This window comes from Oryx dammah, unplaced genomic scaffold (genome assembly GCF_014754425.2).
Source record: "Oryx dammah isolate SB20612 unplaced genomic scaffold, SCBI_Odam_1.1 HiC_scaffold_19, whole genome shotgun sequence".
Taxonomy (NCBI): Eukaryota; Metazoa; Chordata; class Mammalia; order Artiodactyla; family Bovidae; genus Oryx; species Oryx dammah.
The window spans coordinates 21,123,267-21,134,894 of record NW_024070203.1 but is presented as its reverse complement, the minus strand read 5'-3'; the positions used below and the strand labels follow the sequence as shown (position 1 = coordinate 21,134,894).

The following is an 11,628-nucleotide window of genomic DNA, read 5'->3' as shown; positions in this document are numbered from 1 at the left end:
CCATCCATCCATCCATCCATCCATCCACCTATCCATCCATCCATCCAACAGTCCATCCATCCATCCATCCATCTATCCAACAATCCATCCATCCATTTATCCATCTATCCAACAATCCATCTATCCATCCATCCATTTATCTATCCAACAATCCATCCATCCATTCATCCATCTATTCTCTACCCATAGGTGTGTCCTGTGTTGAGTATGTGCTATGTTCTAGGCTCTGTGTTTGACCTTGGGGATGAGAAAATAAAAAGCGAATCAGTCATACCCCTCCCTCTCAAGGAGCTCACATGTACCAGAGCAAAGTTGGACGTGAGAGTGGGAGCAGGGGAGACTGTTCACAGCGTCACCAAGTTTTACATCCTATGGTCTGTAGTCTGAGACCCTGATTGCCTCTGAGATGGTCCCGGGCAGACTCAATGGAATTTCACCCTCTCTCCTCCCACATTGCTGAGTTTACAGCTGACCCCTGACCCTCCTGGCTCTGCCTTTGTTCAGGGTCACCTGGACTCCCTGTTTTCCAGCTGGCAGAACCCTGGTATTTTTCTTGAGCCTTCCAGACTGGACAGCCTCTACTGACTTGGCCCTCAGCCCTTCCTGGGAGGAAATCCCCACAGGGCATCTCCTCCCAGAAGATCCTGCAGGGATAACCCTCCCCCGACAGCCTCCCAGGGACTAACACCCAGCTTCTGGCTTGCCTGTAGGCTGTGCTGGAGAGCCCTCTTTCTGTCAGCTGGCAGAGGTAATGGACAGTGAACCCTTGTACTTCACCTGCACCCTCTACCCAGAGGCCCAGGTGTGTGACGATATCCTGGAGTCCAGTCCCAAGGGCTGCAGGCTGATCCTGCCACAAAGGCCAAGTGCCCTCTACAGGAAGAAAGGTGAGCGCTTGGTCGGATCATCCCAAACTGCATTTTCAGTGGGCTGCTGACTCTGTGGTTTTAGAAATATCCTGATCAGCTCTTCTTCTTTTCTAAGGAAAGTTACCCAGGCTTCTTGTAGAGATGCAGAGGCATTTAGAAATGTATCAGATTGACCAGAGAGAAGATGCTTGCTCTGGACTCCACTGCTCTTAGAAATCATGTTTATTGTGTATAGCAATTGGAATTCCCATTGGATGTTTATCAGAGAAAATCCCAACAGCTGTGGCTTCAACAAGACAGAAGTTGATTTTACCCTCTGGGAACATCAGTGATACTCTGGGGAGAGGGATTCACCTTGTTCAGTTTTCACTTCTGTGGTGCTGTGATCTTCCACTTGCTGTTCTGTCGTCTTTGCTGGAAGCCTTTCTCAGGTATCTGGTGGCCCTTGGTTTTCCACTTCAGTGTAAGAGAGGGGCCCAGAAGCTGACTGGGAAGCTCTGAGTATGTGGTGGGAGCATGTTGACCTTGGCTTTCTTTGTAGGATGACCTACATCCTATATATCTATGTGGCCTTCCTTGGTGGCTTGGATGGTGAAGAATCTGCCTGCAATGAAGAAGACCTGGCTTCGATCCCTTCTTTGGGAAGATCCCCCGAAGAAGGGAATGGCAACCCACTCCAGTATTCTTGCCTGGAGACTCCCATGGACAGAGGAGCCTGGCAGGCTACAATCCGTAGGCTCACATAGCATCGGACACGACTGAAGCAACTTAGCACACACGGACTGTAGCTTGCCAGACTCCTCTGTCCATGGTATTTTCCAGACAATATGCTAGCGTGTTGCCATTTCCTGTTCCAGGGATCTTCCTGACCCTGGGATTGAACCCTTGCCTCCTGTGTCTCCTACACTGGCAGGCAGATTCTTTCCCAGTGAGCCACCTGGGAAGCCCCGCAGGTGTACAGGGTTGCTTCTTCCCACAAAAAAGTCAAGAATTCAGCCTTCTTAGGTTTATGAGGTCAATTTCTCCTCCTCTGTATTTTTTCTAGCTTCCAAAATTTGTCGCTCTGTCTGATCTCCTATTCTCTTTTGCCTTGTGGGTGTATGCCTTTATAAAAATCCCTTTATTGTGATTTTAGTGAGATTTGGGGAGAGAACAGAGAGTAAGTCTATGGGTTTAATATGTTACCTTTAATCAGAACCTCTCAGTAGGGGTTTGTATGCTTTGTCCCCTACAGAAGTATTTTTCTGGTTACAGTGCATCTCCCCTTAAATTATAAGATGTCTTTCTTCCTCTGTGTAGTTGTGCTGCAAGATAGAGTGAAGAATTTTTATACTCGCCTACCATTCCAAAAGCTGACGGGGATTTCCATTAGAGACAAAGTGCCTATGTCTGACAAATCCATTTCCAATGGGTAAGCTACTTCCGTTCATCCCTGCCCTCTACAAACTTATTATGAAGACCCTTCTATTTTCATAAAGAAGGTGATATAATATCAGTTAAAGACACAAGCATGAAAAACTGCTAAACGCAAAGCAAAGGGTGAAAAAGTAATAAATAGGCAACATGCGGGAGATCTGGGCTCTATCCCTGGGTTGGGAAGATCCCCTGGAGAAGGGAAAGGCTATCCACTCCAGTATTCTGGCCTAGAGAATTCCATGGACTATACAGTCCATGGGGTCGCAAAGAGTCCAACACGACTGAGGGACTTTCATTATTCACTTTATTGACTAAGGTGGCTAAGGTCAGCAACTAATAATCAACACAACATTTAGCCCTGAACCTAAGGTCAGCTGATGCAAAAGGGGAACTTGACCCGTGTTTTTTTTTTTTTTTAATCAATTAATACAAATTTTCAAGCATTGACATAAACTTGATCAGCAAAGTCTCCCTGCTGCATTCAGAACCCGGAGAGTAAGTGGAACTTTTTACAGGGTCAGAGGCATATAAGGACTTTTATCTAATTTTTTATTTAAAAACGTATCCTGTGGGACCTCCCTGGTGATGCAGTGGTTGAGACTCTGCACTCCCAGTGCAGGGGGCATGGATTCGATTGCTGGTCAGGGAACCAAGATCCCACATGCTACACAGTGCAGCTGAAAAAAAAAGAAAATTTTAAAAATATATTTTGTTATTGATTTAATTAGCTATAACTTAGTTGTTTTCATTGAATGTGACTAGTGTTTCTCTCCACTAGTCTGTGAATCTCACCTATCAGAATCACCAGGAGGGCTTCTTACAACCTGCGGTCCTGGGTCTTACCCTGGACCTCCCGAATCAGCATTTACAGGGGGCTCACGAATGTGAATTTCAACTAAGTTCTCCCTGTAGAAGTTAGAATTTGAGAGTCATCGATCTATGAACTATGGATCTACAAAGTGTTGTTAATATATGAAACTATGCCCTGCTGCTGGCATTTAAGATTGGCTTTCGAAAATGGAGATTAAAAGATGATAAAAGATATCTGGCTGGGCACTGCCCATGCTGATGGGAGTGGGGAAGAAAGGGAGGGTGGAAAACAGGGGTCTGCCTGGCCCTGGTGCTGGGTCGGGGGTTGAAGGAGTAGAGCTTGTGTGTCTGGACTCAGGGAAGAGTTGTCACAGAGATCAGGCCCCCAGAATGACAGCAAGTCACCCCACCTCAAGGATCCCGTCCAGCACAAACCTTCAGGCCTCCTCTTTCTCCTCTTCCGCCAGCTTCTTCGAATGTGAGCGATTGTGTGACATGGACCCGTGCTGCACCGGCTTTGGCTTTCTGAACGTTTCTCAGTTAAAAGGTAATGGTGATAACAACTCCTTCTGTAAAGTACCCAGCACTTTACAGTCTAGAAACACGTTCACATCTGTGTTGTTGTTTAGTCGCTAAGTCGTGTCCGACTCTTTTGTGACCTTATGGTCTGTAGCCCACCAGGCTCCTCTGTCCATGGGATTTCCCAGGCAAGGATACTGGAGTGGGTTGCTGTCTCCTTCTCCAGGGGAACTTCCTGCCCAGGGATCGAACTCGCATCTCCTGCGTTGGCGGGCAGGTGGATCCCTTACCACCTGAGCCACCGGGGAAGCCCTGTTCACGTCTATGGTCTGACCTAATCCACAGCATCACCTCGTGGGGGCTTGAGAAAGGGCAGGTGGCTGGTAGATGTGGTAGCTGGGACAGGGCTGCTGGTCCAGTACCCAGTCAGCTGGACACCGCACTTCGGCCTGACCCAAGTAGCCTTCCTGCCATGGCTCACTGAACTGTCTTCTGCTTGCTTTTCAAGACCTGGGACAGGTAGCTTGGTGGGCTGAATTTGGAATCCCTCCAGGTGATCTGCATTTGAAACTTGTACTAGACGAATGGTCCTGGAGGAGCCACTGAGCCTCTCTGAGTCTCAGTTTCCTCATCTGTAAATAGAGATACCAGTGCTATAGGCTCCTGTGAGGACAAGCAGTATGATGTGTACAGAGCCTCAGCACAGCTCTGGGCGCGTGAAGGCTGCTTGACAAGTGTGTGTTGCCCCCACCACCGCGTTCTTAGACCAGAAACTCACTAAGGTAGCAGGGTTTTCATCAGTGGCTAAGATCATCCCTGGAATAGGGCGCTTCACCCCACATGTCTGCTGAAGGATGAGTTTGCAGAATTTCTCTCATTCACTTAGAATCTCCCATCATGATCATTTCCCTGGACCTGGTTACTTTTTGCTCCAGGAGGAGAGGTGACATGCCTAACTCTGAACAGCTTGGGCCTTCAGACGTGCAGCGAGGAATATGGAGGGGTCTGGCGCATTCTGGACTGTGGCTCCCCAGACACTGAGGTCCGTACCTACCCCTTCGGATGGTACCAGAAGCCTGGTAAGTGACCTGCCCTGAACAGCTACATAATTATTGCTCAGTGCCCCTGGGGAGTGGACATTATTTCCTCCACGTTAAGATGAAGAGAGTATGGTGCAGAAAGTGGAAGTTATTTGACCCAAGCCACATAGCCAGTAGGAAGCAGAGTCAGGTCACAAACCCAGCTCTGACGACTCCAAACTTCTCTCTTCCCCTTTTCATGCTGTGCCTGGTGGGTCTTCCACAGCCCACAAGCTATTGGATGTGAAACTGTCTAGACGCACTGTCTGGCTGGTTTTCCCCCAGCTCAAGTCAACTGGCCATAGAGGCAATTGACTAATAAATTTAAAAAATAAAACTGACTAATAAACTAATAAATGAAACCAATGGCAGGTTGGCTATATGTTCCAGAACCATGTCCAACCCTAGAGACCTGGGATCGGGCTCCTTGGTGGAATCTGGTCCTTGACACTTAAACATGAGATTACTAATCCCGAGACATTTTGTCACTGCAGAGCAGGTATTTTTGGAGTTGGTTGTTACCAGGCTGAGTGGAATCCTCTTTGCTCCCTCCTTGAGCGTCCTGTGTTCTGAGTTCACTCTATTTATGACTTTTATTTTATCTTAACCTCTTGAAGTGTTTTAAGAAAAACATCAGGACTGTATGATGAAATAGCCTCAGTGGGTTTCTATGCATGTGTGCTAAGTTGCTCAGTTGGGTCCGACTCTTTGCAACCCCATGGACTGCAGCCCAGAAGGCGCCTCTATCCATGGGATTCTGTAGGCAAGAATACTGGGGTGGGTTCCCATGCCCTCCTCCAGGGGCTCCTCCCCACCCAGGGATCAAACCCATGTCTCCTGAAGCTCCTGCACTGCAGGTGGATTCTTTACCGCTGAGCCACTGGGAAGCCCTGGGTTTCCATGAGCGGGAGGAGGGGTAATGTGCCATATAGAGGAGGCTTTAACCAACTCACAGAGGCTGGGGCATGAACACCTGCCTAGGTTGGTGGCTCCGCAGGAGATCCAAAGCCAGCTCTGGGTATTTAGGGCCTTCAGAACTGAACTCTCACTGCTCAATGCCTCCTTGCCCATCCGTCCTCCCACACCTCTTCCCATCTCCTCACTCCTCTTCCCATCTCCTCACCCTACCTACCAAAGGCTGGAAAATGTCATTTTTCATCTTTCCATTGCGCAGGGAAGGGCTGGGTAAAAAGAAGCTAAGACATAATTCATTTGTTCAGAAATATGGGAATCAGACCAGAGTGTTACAACATCTTGGCAGGAGTCGGCCAGGAAAAGTATTCAAGGTGGTATCGACCCAACTCTTTTCCATCTGTTCTGTTTTCTTTTTATCTGACTGCAGAGACTATTAACTTTTTCTGACATATATTTCACAGGGTCAAGCTGAGGACTCAGGAATTCTGACCACGGCATTGACTGAGCATCAGCCGTGCCTCTGGGGTCTCTGGTTTTCTAAATCTAGCCTCTGTTCTTTGGAGTCTTCTTGTGTGTGTGCCTGGCTGAATGCAAGCACTGTACAAGTGTTATCCCATCTAATCCTTACAACCACTGTTAGATGAGGAAACAGAGGTCCATGGAGGCTAAGTCACTTTCCCAAGGTCATACAGAGCAGGTAAATGATGGAATTTGGACTCAGGATTGTTGGACTTTGTCAAAAAGAACCAGGTCCAAATAACCAACTGTATAACCAAATGATATAGCTATATTCAGCTATGTGACGTATTCACTATGATGTAATGACTGAGTATGAATACGATAGGATTCCTATCCTCCAGGTGCTCAACTTAAGGAATAATTGATGTTGTTTCTGTTTAGTTGCTCAGTTGTGTCCAACTCTTTGTGGCCCCGTGGACTGTAGCCTGCTAGGCTCCTCTGTCCTTGAGTTTTCCCAGGTGAGAATACTGGAGTGGGTTGCCATTTCCTTCTCCAGGGGATCTTCCTGACCCAGGGATCCAACCCACATCTCCTGTGGATTCTTTACCACTGAGGCACCTGGGAAACCCTAAGGAGCGATTGCAGACGGTAACTAAATAAGCCATTCCAGTGCTGGATTGGTCATATCATAAGTTTAGAAGTTTTGAAACTCTTCTCAGTGTCCACACTGAGTCATACATTGTGCTGGGTGATAGGAAATGTGAAATTAATAAGATGTAGTCATTTTTCTTATTATAGATGCTCACATCCTACTAAGGAGGTCGTGGGCGTATATGATTAACTGTAGTGTCCTAGACTCAGGACCCGAACAGACATGCATAAGGTGTGGGAATATAGGAACCAGAAACTAGCCCTGCTTCCAAGAGGGGGAGATCCATTACCGACAGCCTCCTGCAAGCCCTCTTCCATGCTTCAGGGACCACTCCCTGTAGGTTCTGGTCTGCTGGCCTGGAGCCGCCCTCGCAGGCAGGTTTCCACACTGCACACTGCCTGTTTTCAGTGCTTGGGGGGGTGGGGTGGGGTGAAAGATTTAAAAATGCCACAATGGCATCAGTTTCTCAGGACCCCTGGCTGGAAAACACCCTGAGATGTGCACGGCTCAAGGCCATTCTGGTGTGGATGGCTCTGAATCTCCAATTTCAAAAGAGTGGAAGAAAGAGGGCTGGCTGACACACAGTTTTGGTGACCTGGTGTGACCCATGGCTTCCATCCGAGCAAAACCAGGTTCTCGCAAGTCCATCTTTCTCCCTTAAGTCATCTTCATCAGAAGCGGGTGGTGGGGTAGGTCTTAAGATGATGAATGATCTCCTCCTAAGACCCAGGCAGAGAAAAGGAATATTATTCAAGGAAACTAGTTCCACTAATTAGACTGTTCTCGTAGTTCAGTCACACTGATCCAGTACAAAGTCACCTTTTGATTTCTGATATAGTTTGAGCCCAAACAGTCAGTCATCTTCTGGATTCTGCACCTTAGTATGGCCTTGTGTTCTGCTTTCTGTTGTAGATAAAACTGCCCCAGTGCAACTCTGGAAAACCCAACAAACAAGCTGCCATTGTCACTACTTCCTCCCCACCCTCGTCTTCGTCTTAGACAGTCACGCACAGTCACAGGAAGAAGGGGCCCTGAGGAGCAGCGAGGCTGCACAGAGGGTCCTGCGCCTGAATGGCGACCTCTCAGGCAGCATGGGCGCAGGAAACATGGGTTTTACAAAGGAATTCTTGCAAAGAAATTCTGTAGTAGATTTTGTCCTGGCTTCAAATCCATGGCTTGGTCGTGTAGCATGCTGCCATCTATGGTTTTGGAGGGGGAGGGGTCATGACCTTGAGCACTCTGAGAGCAGGTACTTCAGTGAAGAGTGAGATTCCTCCTGAGATACTGCTGGGGGCGCCGGGACCATGTCGTCAAACTCAGAGAGGCAGAGACAAGAGGGGTGCACAGGGAGGCAGGGAGCATGGTCAAGGACCTCAGGGCAGAAACCCAAACCCAGAGAGAGAGAGATGACAGATGGATGGATAGATCGATACAAAGATAGATGACGGATCGATGGGCAGATAGATAAATAAACAGATGATGGACAGGTAGATACATACATACACACATGTAAACACACACACATACATATTCCCTGGTGGCTCAGATGGTAAAGAATCCGCCTGGAATGCAGGAGACCTGGCTTTGATCCCTGAGTTGGTAAAATCCCCTGGAGAAGGGATGGCTACCTACTCCAATGTTCTGACTGGGAGAATTCCATGGGCAGAGGAGCCTGGCAGGCTACAGTTTATGGGGTTGCAATGAGTCGGACACGACTGAGCCACGTTCACTTTCATATGTACATCGGCACATGTCTACTTAGATAGACATAAAGCATGCCTTCTCTACTGCCATCTATGTTGAGTGACAAGCATGGACTCCTGACTTGACTCTGGGCTGAGAACCAGACCCAAAAAGCATAACCCGGGGCCTGTACCTAAAGATCTGGACAGAAGAAGGGGAAAGGAAGGGCCATTTGTTGAGCTCCTAATATAATAATAATATGTTCTGACACTCACTTGTGTCTGACTCTTTGCAACCCCATGGACTGTAGCCCACCAGGCGCCTCTGTCCATGGGATTCTCCAGGAGTAATACTGGAGTGTGTTGTCATAACGTCCTTCAGGGGATCTTCCCAACCCGGAGATCAAGCCTGGGTCTCCTGCATTGCAGGTGGAGTCTTTACCATCTGAGCCTCCAGGGAAGCCCCTGCTACACGTCAAACACCCTGGAAGCACCAGCGATAGAAGGTCCTTCCCCAAAGGGTCAAGCCTGGCCTGGGAGGCAGACGTGAGAGAAGGAACATTTCTCAGGCACTTGGTGATGCCAGAAACACTTCTGCAGTGCTCTCCCCGCTTTCGCTAGGACCACTGTGGGGCTGGTGTTCTCCTAGCCCCTCATCAGGAGTAATTACTCCCTCTGTCCCAGAGAACAACTGAGCCCTCTGCCATGTCTTACTGTGGGGAGATGCAAGGGGGCTTCTGGAGCCCAAAAGGGGTGCAAGAAATGTTGTTCCACAAGGGATCATGCCAGAGCGACTCCAGGGGGAATCTGGGCGGAGATGAAGGCGTGTCGGGTGGAGGGTGCAGGGACAGTGGGTAGGATGGCCATGGTCCTGCCCTGCAACCCCCGGACCCCCAGAGACCTGCACACAGGCAACACGACCCTGGTACTGAGCTGTGTTCTCAGAACAAAAATGGAAGTCAAATTCCTAGGCCTGGAGAGAGGCACAGACCTAGAGGAGGGAGCGCCCAGAGGGGCCGCCCAGAGAGCCGTGTGATTTTTCACTGTTGTCCAGAGCGAACAGAAAGTTCCAGGGATCTGAGCACAGAACCCAGAGGCCCAGGCTGAGTGACTGTGGATGGAAATGAAGCTGTTTGCAGCCCCTTCCGGTCAGGGCGGCAGTACTCAAAGAGGAAGCATCTTAGCAACCATGGTGGGAATGGAAGGGGAAGAGGCTGTTCTGTGGTCCAGCTGCCTTGGGGCTCCAGGCTGTCTGGAAGGGGGTGTCTCTGGGTCTCCGGTGCCCGCTGGCTGCTGTTCAACACCCCCACCACCCCCTCCTCCCACCTCCTGCAGCCACATGTGGCCTGCAAGTGGGGCAGGGTCTTTGGTTTGTTTACAAAGTCAAACACGGCTTCTAAAAAAAACCAATAGAAGCCTCCCACTTCCTCTCTTCTTCTGCTAAACAAATGCACTTGGACCCTGTAGATAGATATTCTAGATACAGGAATGACTTGGAAAGGAAGTGACTGGCTCTTCTAATTATGCCTCTCTGCAGCCCACATAGAAACCACCGCATGAAGGAGAGTTTACTGTCTAATTCATTCCTCAGCATCACTCACATCACAGCACAAGCGTCTGCCATTTGCTTAGTGCCCTCTCGGCTCCTTGGCTAGGCTAGTGTTTGGCGGGCAGTGTCTTATTTAGTCTCCAAATGACGTGATGAGGTGGGGTCTCTCCTTACCCCCATTTTCTGGTCTGCTGGCAAATGTGTTACAATTAGGGAGAGCTGGGCAGGTGCAGGGCGAGGGGTCGTGGTTGCCACTTTCCACGGTGTAAATACCCCGGCTGCAGCCCATTTCAGGCCACCAGCTTGATGTCACTGAAAGCAGAGCTGGGAAGAAGCAAGAAGGGTTACCATCCTCTTGCTTAACAAGCATGAATTAACTGAGCAACTGGCTCAAAGTTGCACAGTGCGATTCTCTGTAGGAGGGCCCCCAGGGAACGAGGCTGTTGAGATTTTCAGTGCCCCAGGGGACCCAGGGAAGCTGAGAACTTTCAGGGTTCAGCTATTCCTGTACACTGAAGAAGGTCCCACCCAGAGGGTTGACAGCACCCTGTCAGAAAGCACTGTTGGGGCTGAGAAAGAGTAAGTAAGGCAATAGCAGCAAATCTAGGTGATAAATGCCTGGACGTGCATATGGTAATTCTCCCTGTGCACAGCTTGCCTAACTGTTCTCACAGCCTTGGATATATAGAGTTTCTGGCCATTCATTATGTTGTATAAATCTTTCCTTCACAAACTGAGCTTGCTTTGAATTTCCAGACAGATTTCCAGAAGGAGAATCACTGGGCCCAAGAGGGTGGATGTCTGAATGCCCTTGTTACAGATCCGTCAAATAATTGTTCTCTGGAGTGTGCTGACTCTCAGGATCTTTGCTCTGAGAAAGCAAAGATGGACATTTAAATGAACACACTGGCCCCCTGGGTACCATGGAGGGTGGTGGGTGGTTCTGAGTTTTGTGTGAGGAGCTCACAGGACGCTGGGTGACGGAAGCCTTGGCTCAGTGACCCTCAGAGTGAATCCGTGGACCAACAGGGTCAGCATTACCTGGGAACTTATTAGAAATGCTGGATCTTAGGCCCCAGCCCACACCTGCTGGACCAGACACTCTGGGGGTGAGGCTCACACATTGTGGGTCACCAAGCTCTCCAGGGGATTCCAATGTCCACTGAAGGCTGGGAACCAGGCTCTAGAATGATGACTGGGAGCAGCTGCTTATAGGCAGATGGAGCCAAGCAGAATGGACACATGATAACTGAGGCTCTAGAACTAATGGAGGCTGGGTCACGGCGTGTCTGACCAAAGTGAGGAGGCAGAGGAGGAGATGGGATGGGAGGGAACCCAAATCGGGGCTCTGGGGCCCAGATGGAACATGACTCTGACTCAAGGCTTTCGTGGAGGCAGACAAGCCTGAGCATCAATGACAAGGATGTGTTACTATGGAAGACTGATTTTTAAAAAAAATTTTGCTTTACCTACAATTTCAGTAGTGCTGAAATTTTAAATTTTATTTTACTTTATTTTATTTTTTTCTTTCGGCCATGCCCTAAGGCATGTGGGATCCTTGTGGGCTGGGGAAGCCAGGCATGGAACCCACAGCTCCTGTGTTGGAAGCTCAGAGTCTTAACCACTAGACTGCCAAGAAGTCCCTAAAAGGGCGATATTAAGAGTAAATAGTGGCCAG

General features: G+C 49.0%; 1 protein-coding gene across 1 annotated transcript in view; it reads left to right on the top strand.

The window, feature by feature from the left end:
* Positions 1 to 11,628, top strand: part of TG (thyroglobulin) — a 231,788-nt gene that overhangs the window by 78,481 nt on the left and 141,679 nt on the right. The window contains exons 31-34 of the mRNA XM_040262090.1: positions 711 to 887; positions 2,169 to 2,280; positions 3,563 to 3,642; positions 4,550 to 4,693. Coding sequence (XP_040118024.1) covers positions 711 to 887; positions 2,169 to 2,280; positions 3,563 to 3,642; positions 4,550 to 4,693 — 513 coding nt within the window. The remainder of the gene's footprint in view (positions 1 to 710; positions 888 to 2,168; positions 2,281 to 3,562; positions 3,643 to 4,549; positions 4,694 to 11,628) is intronic.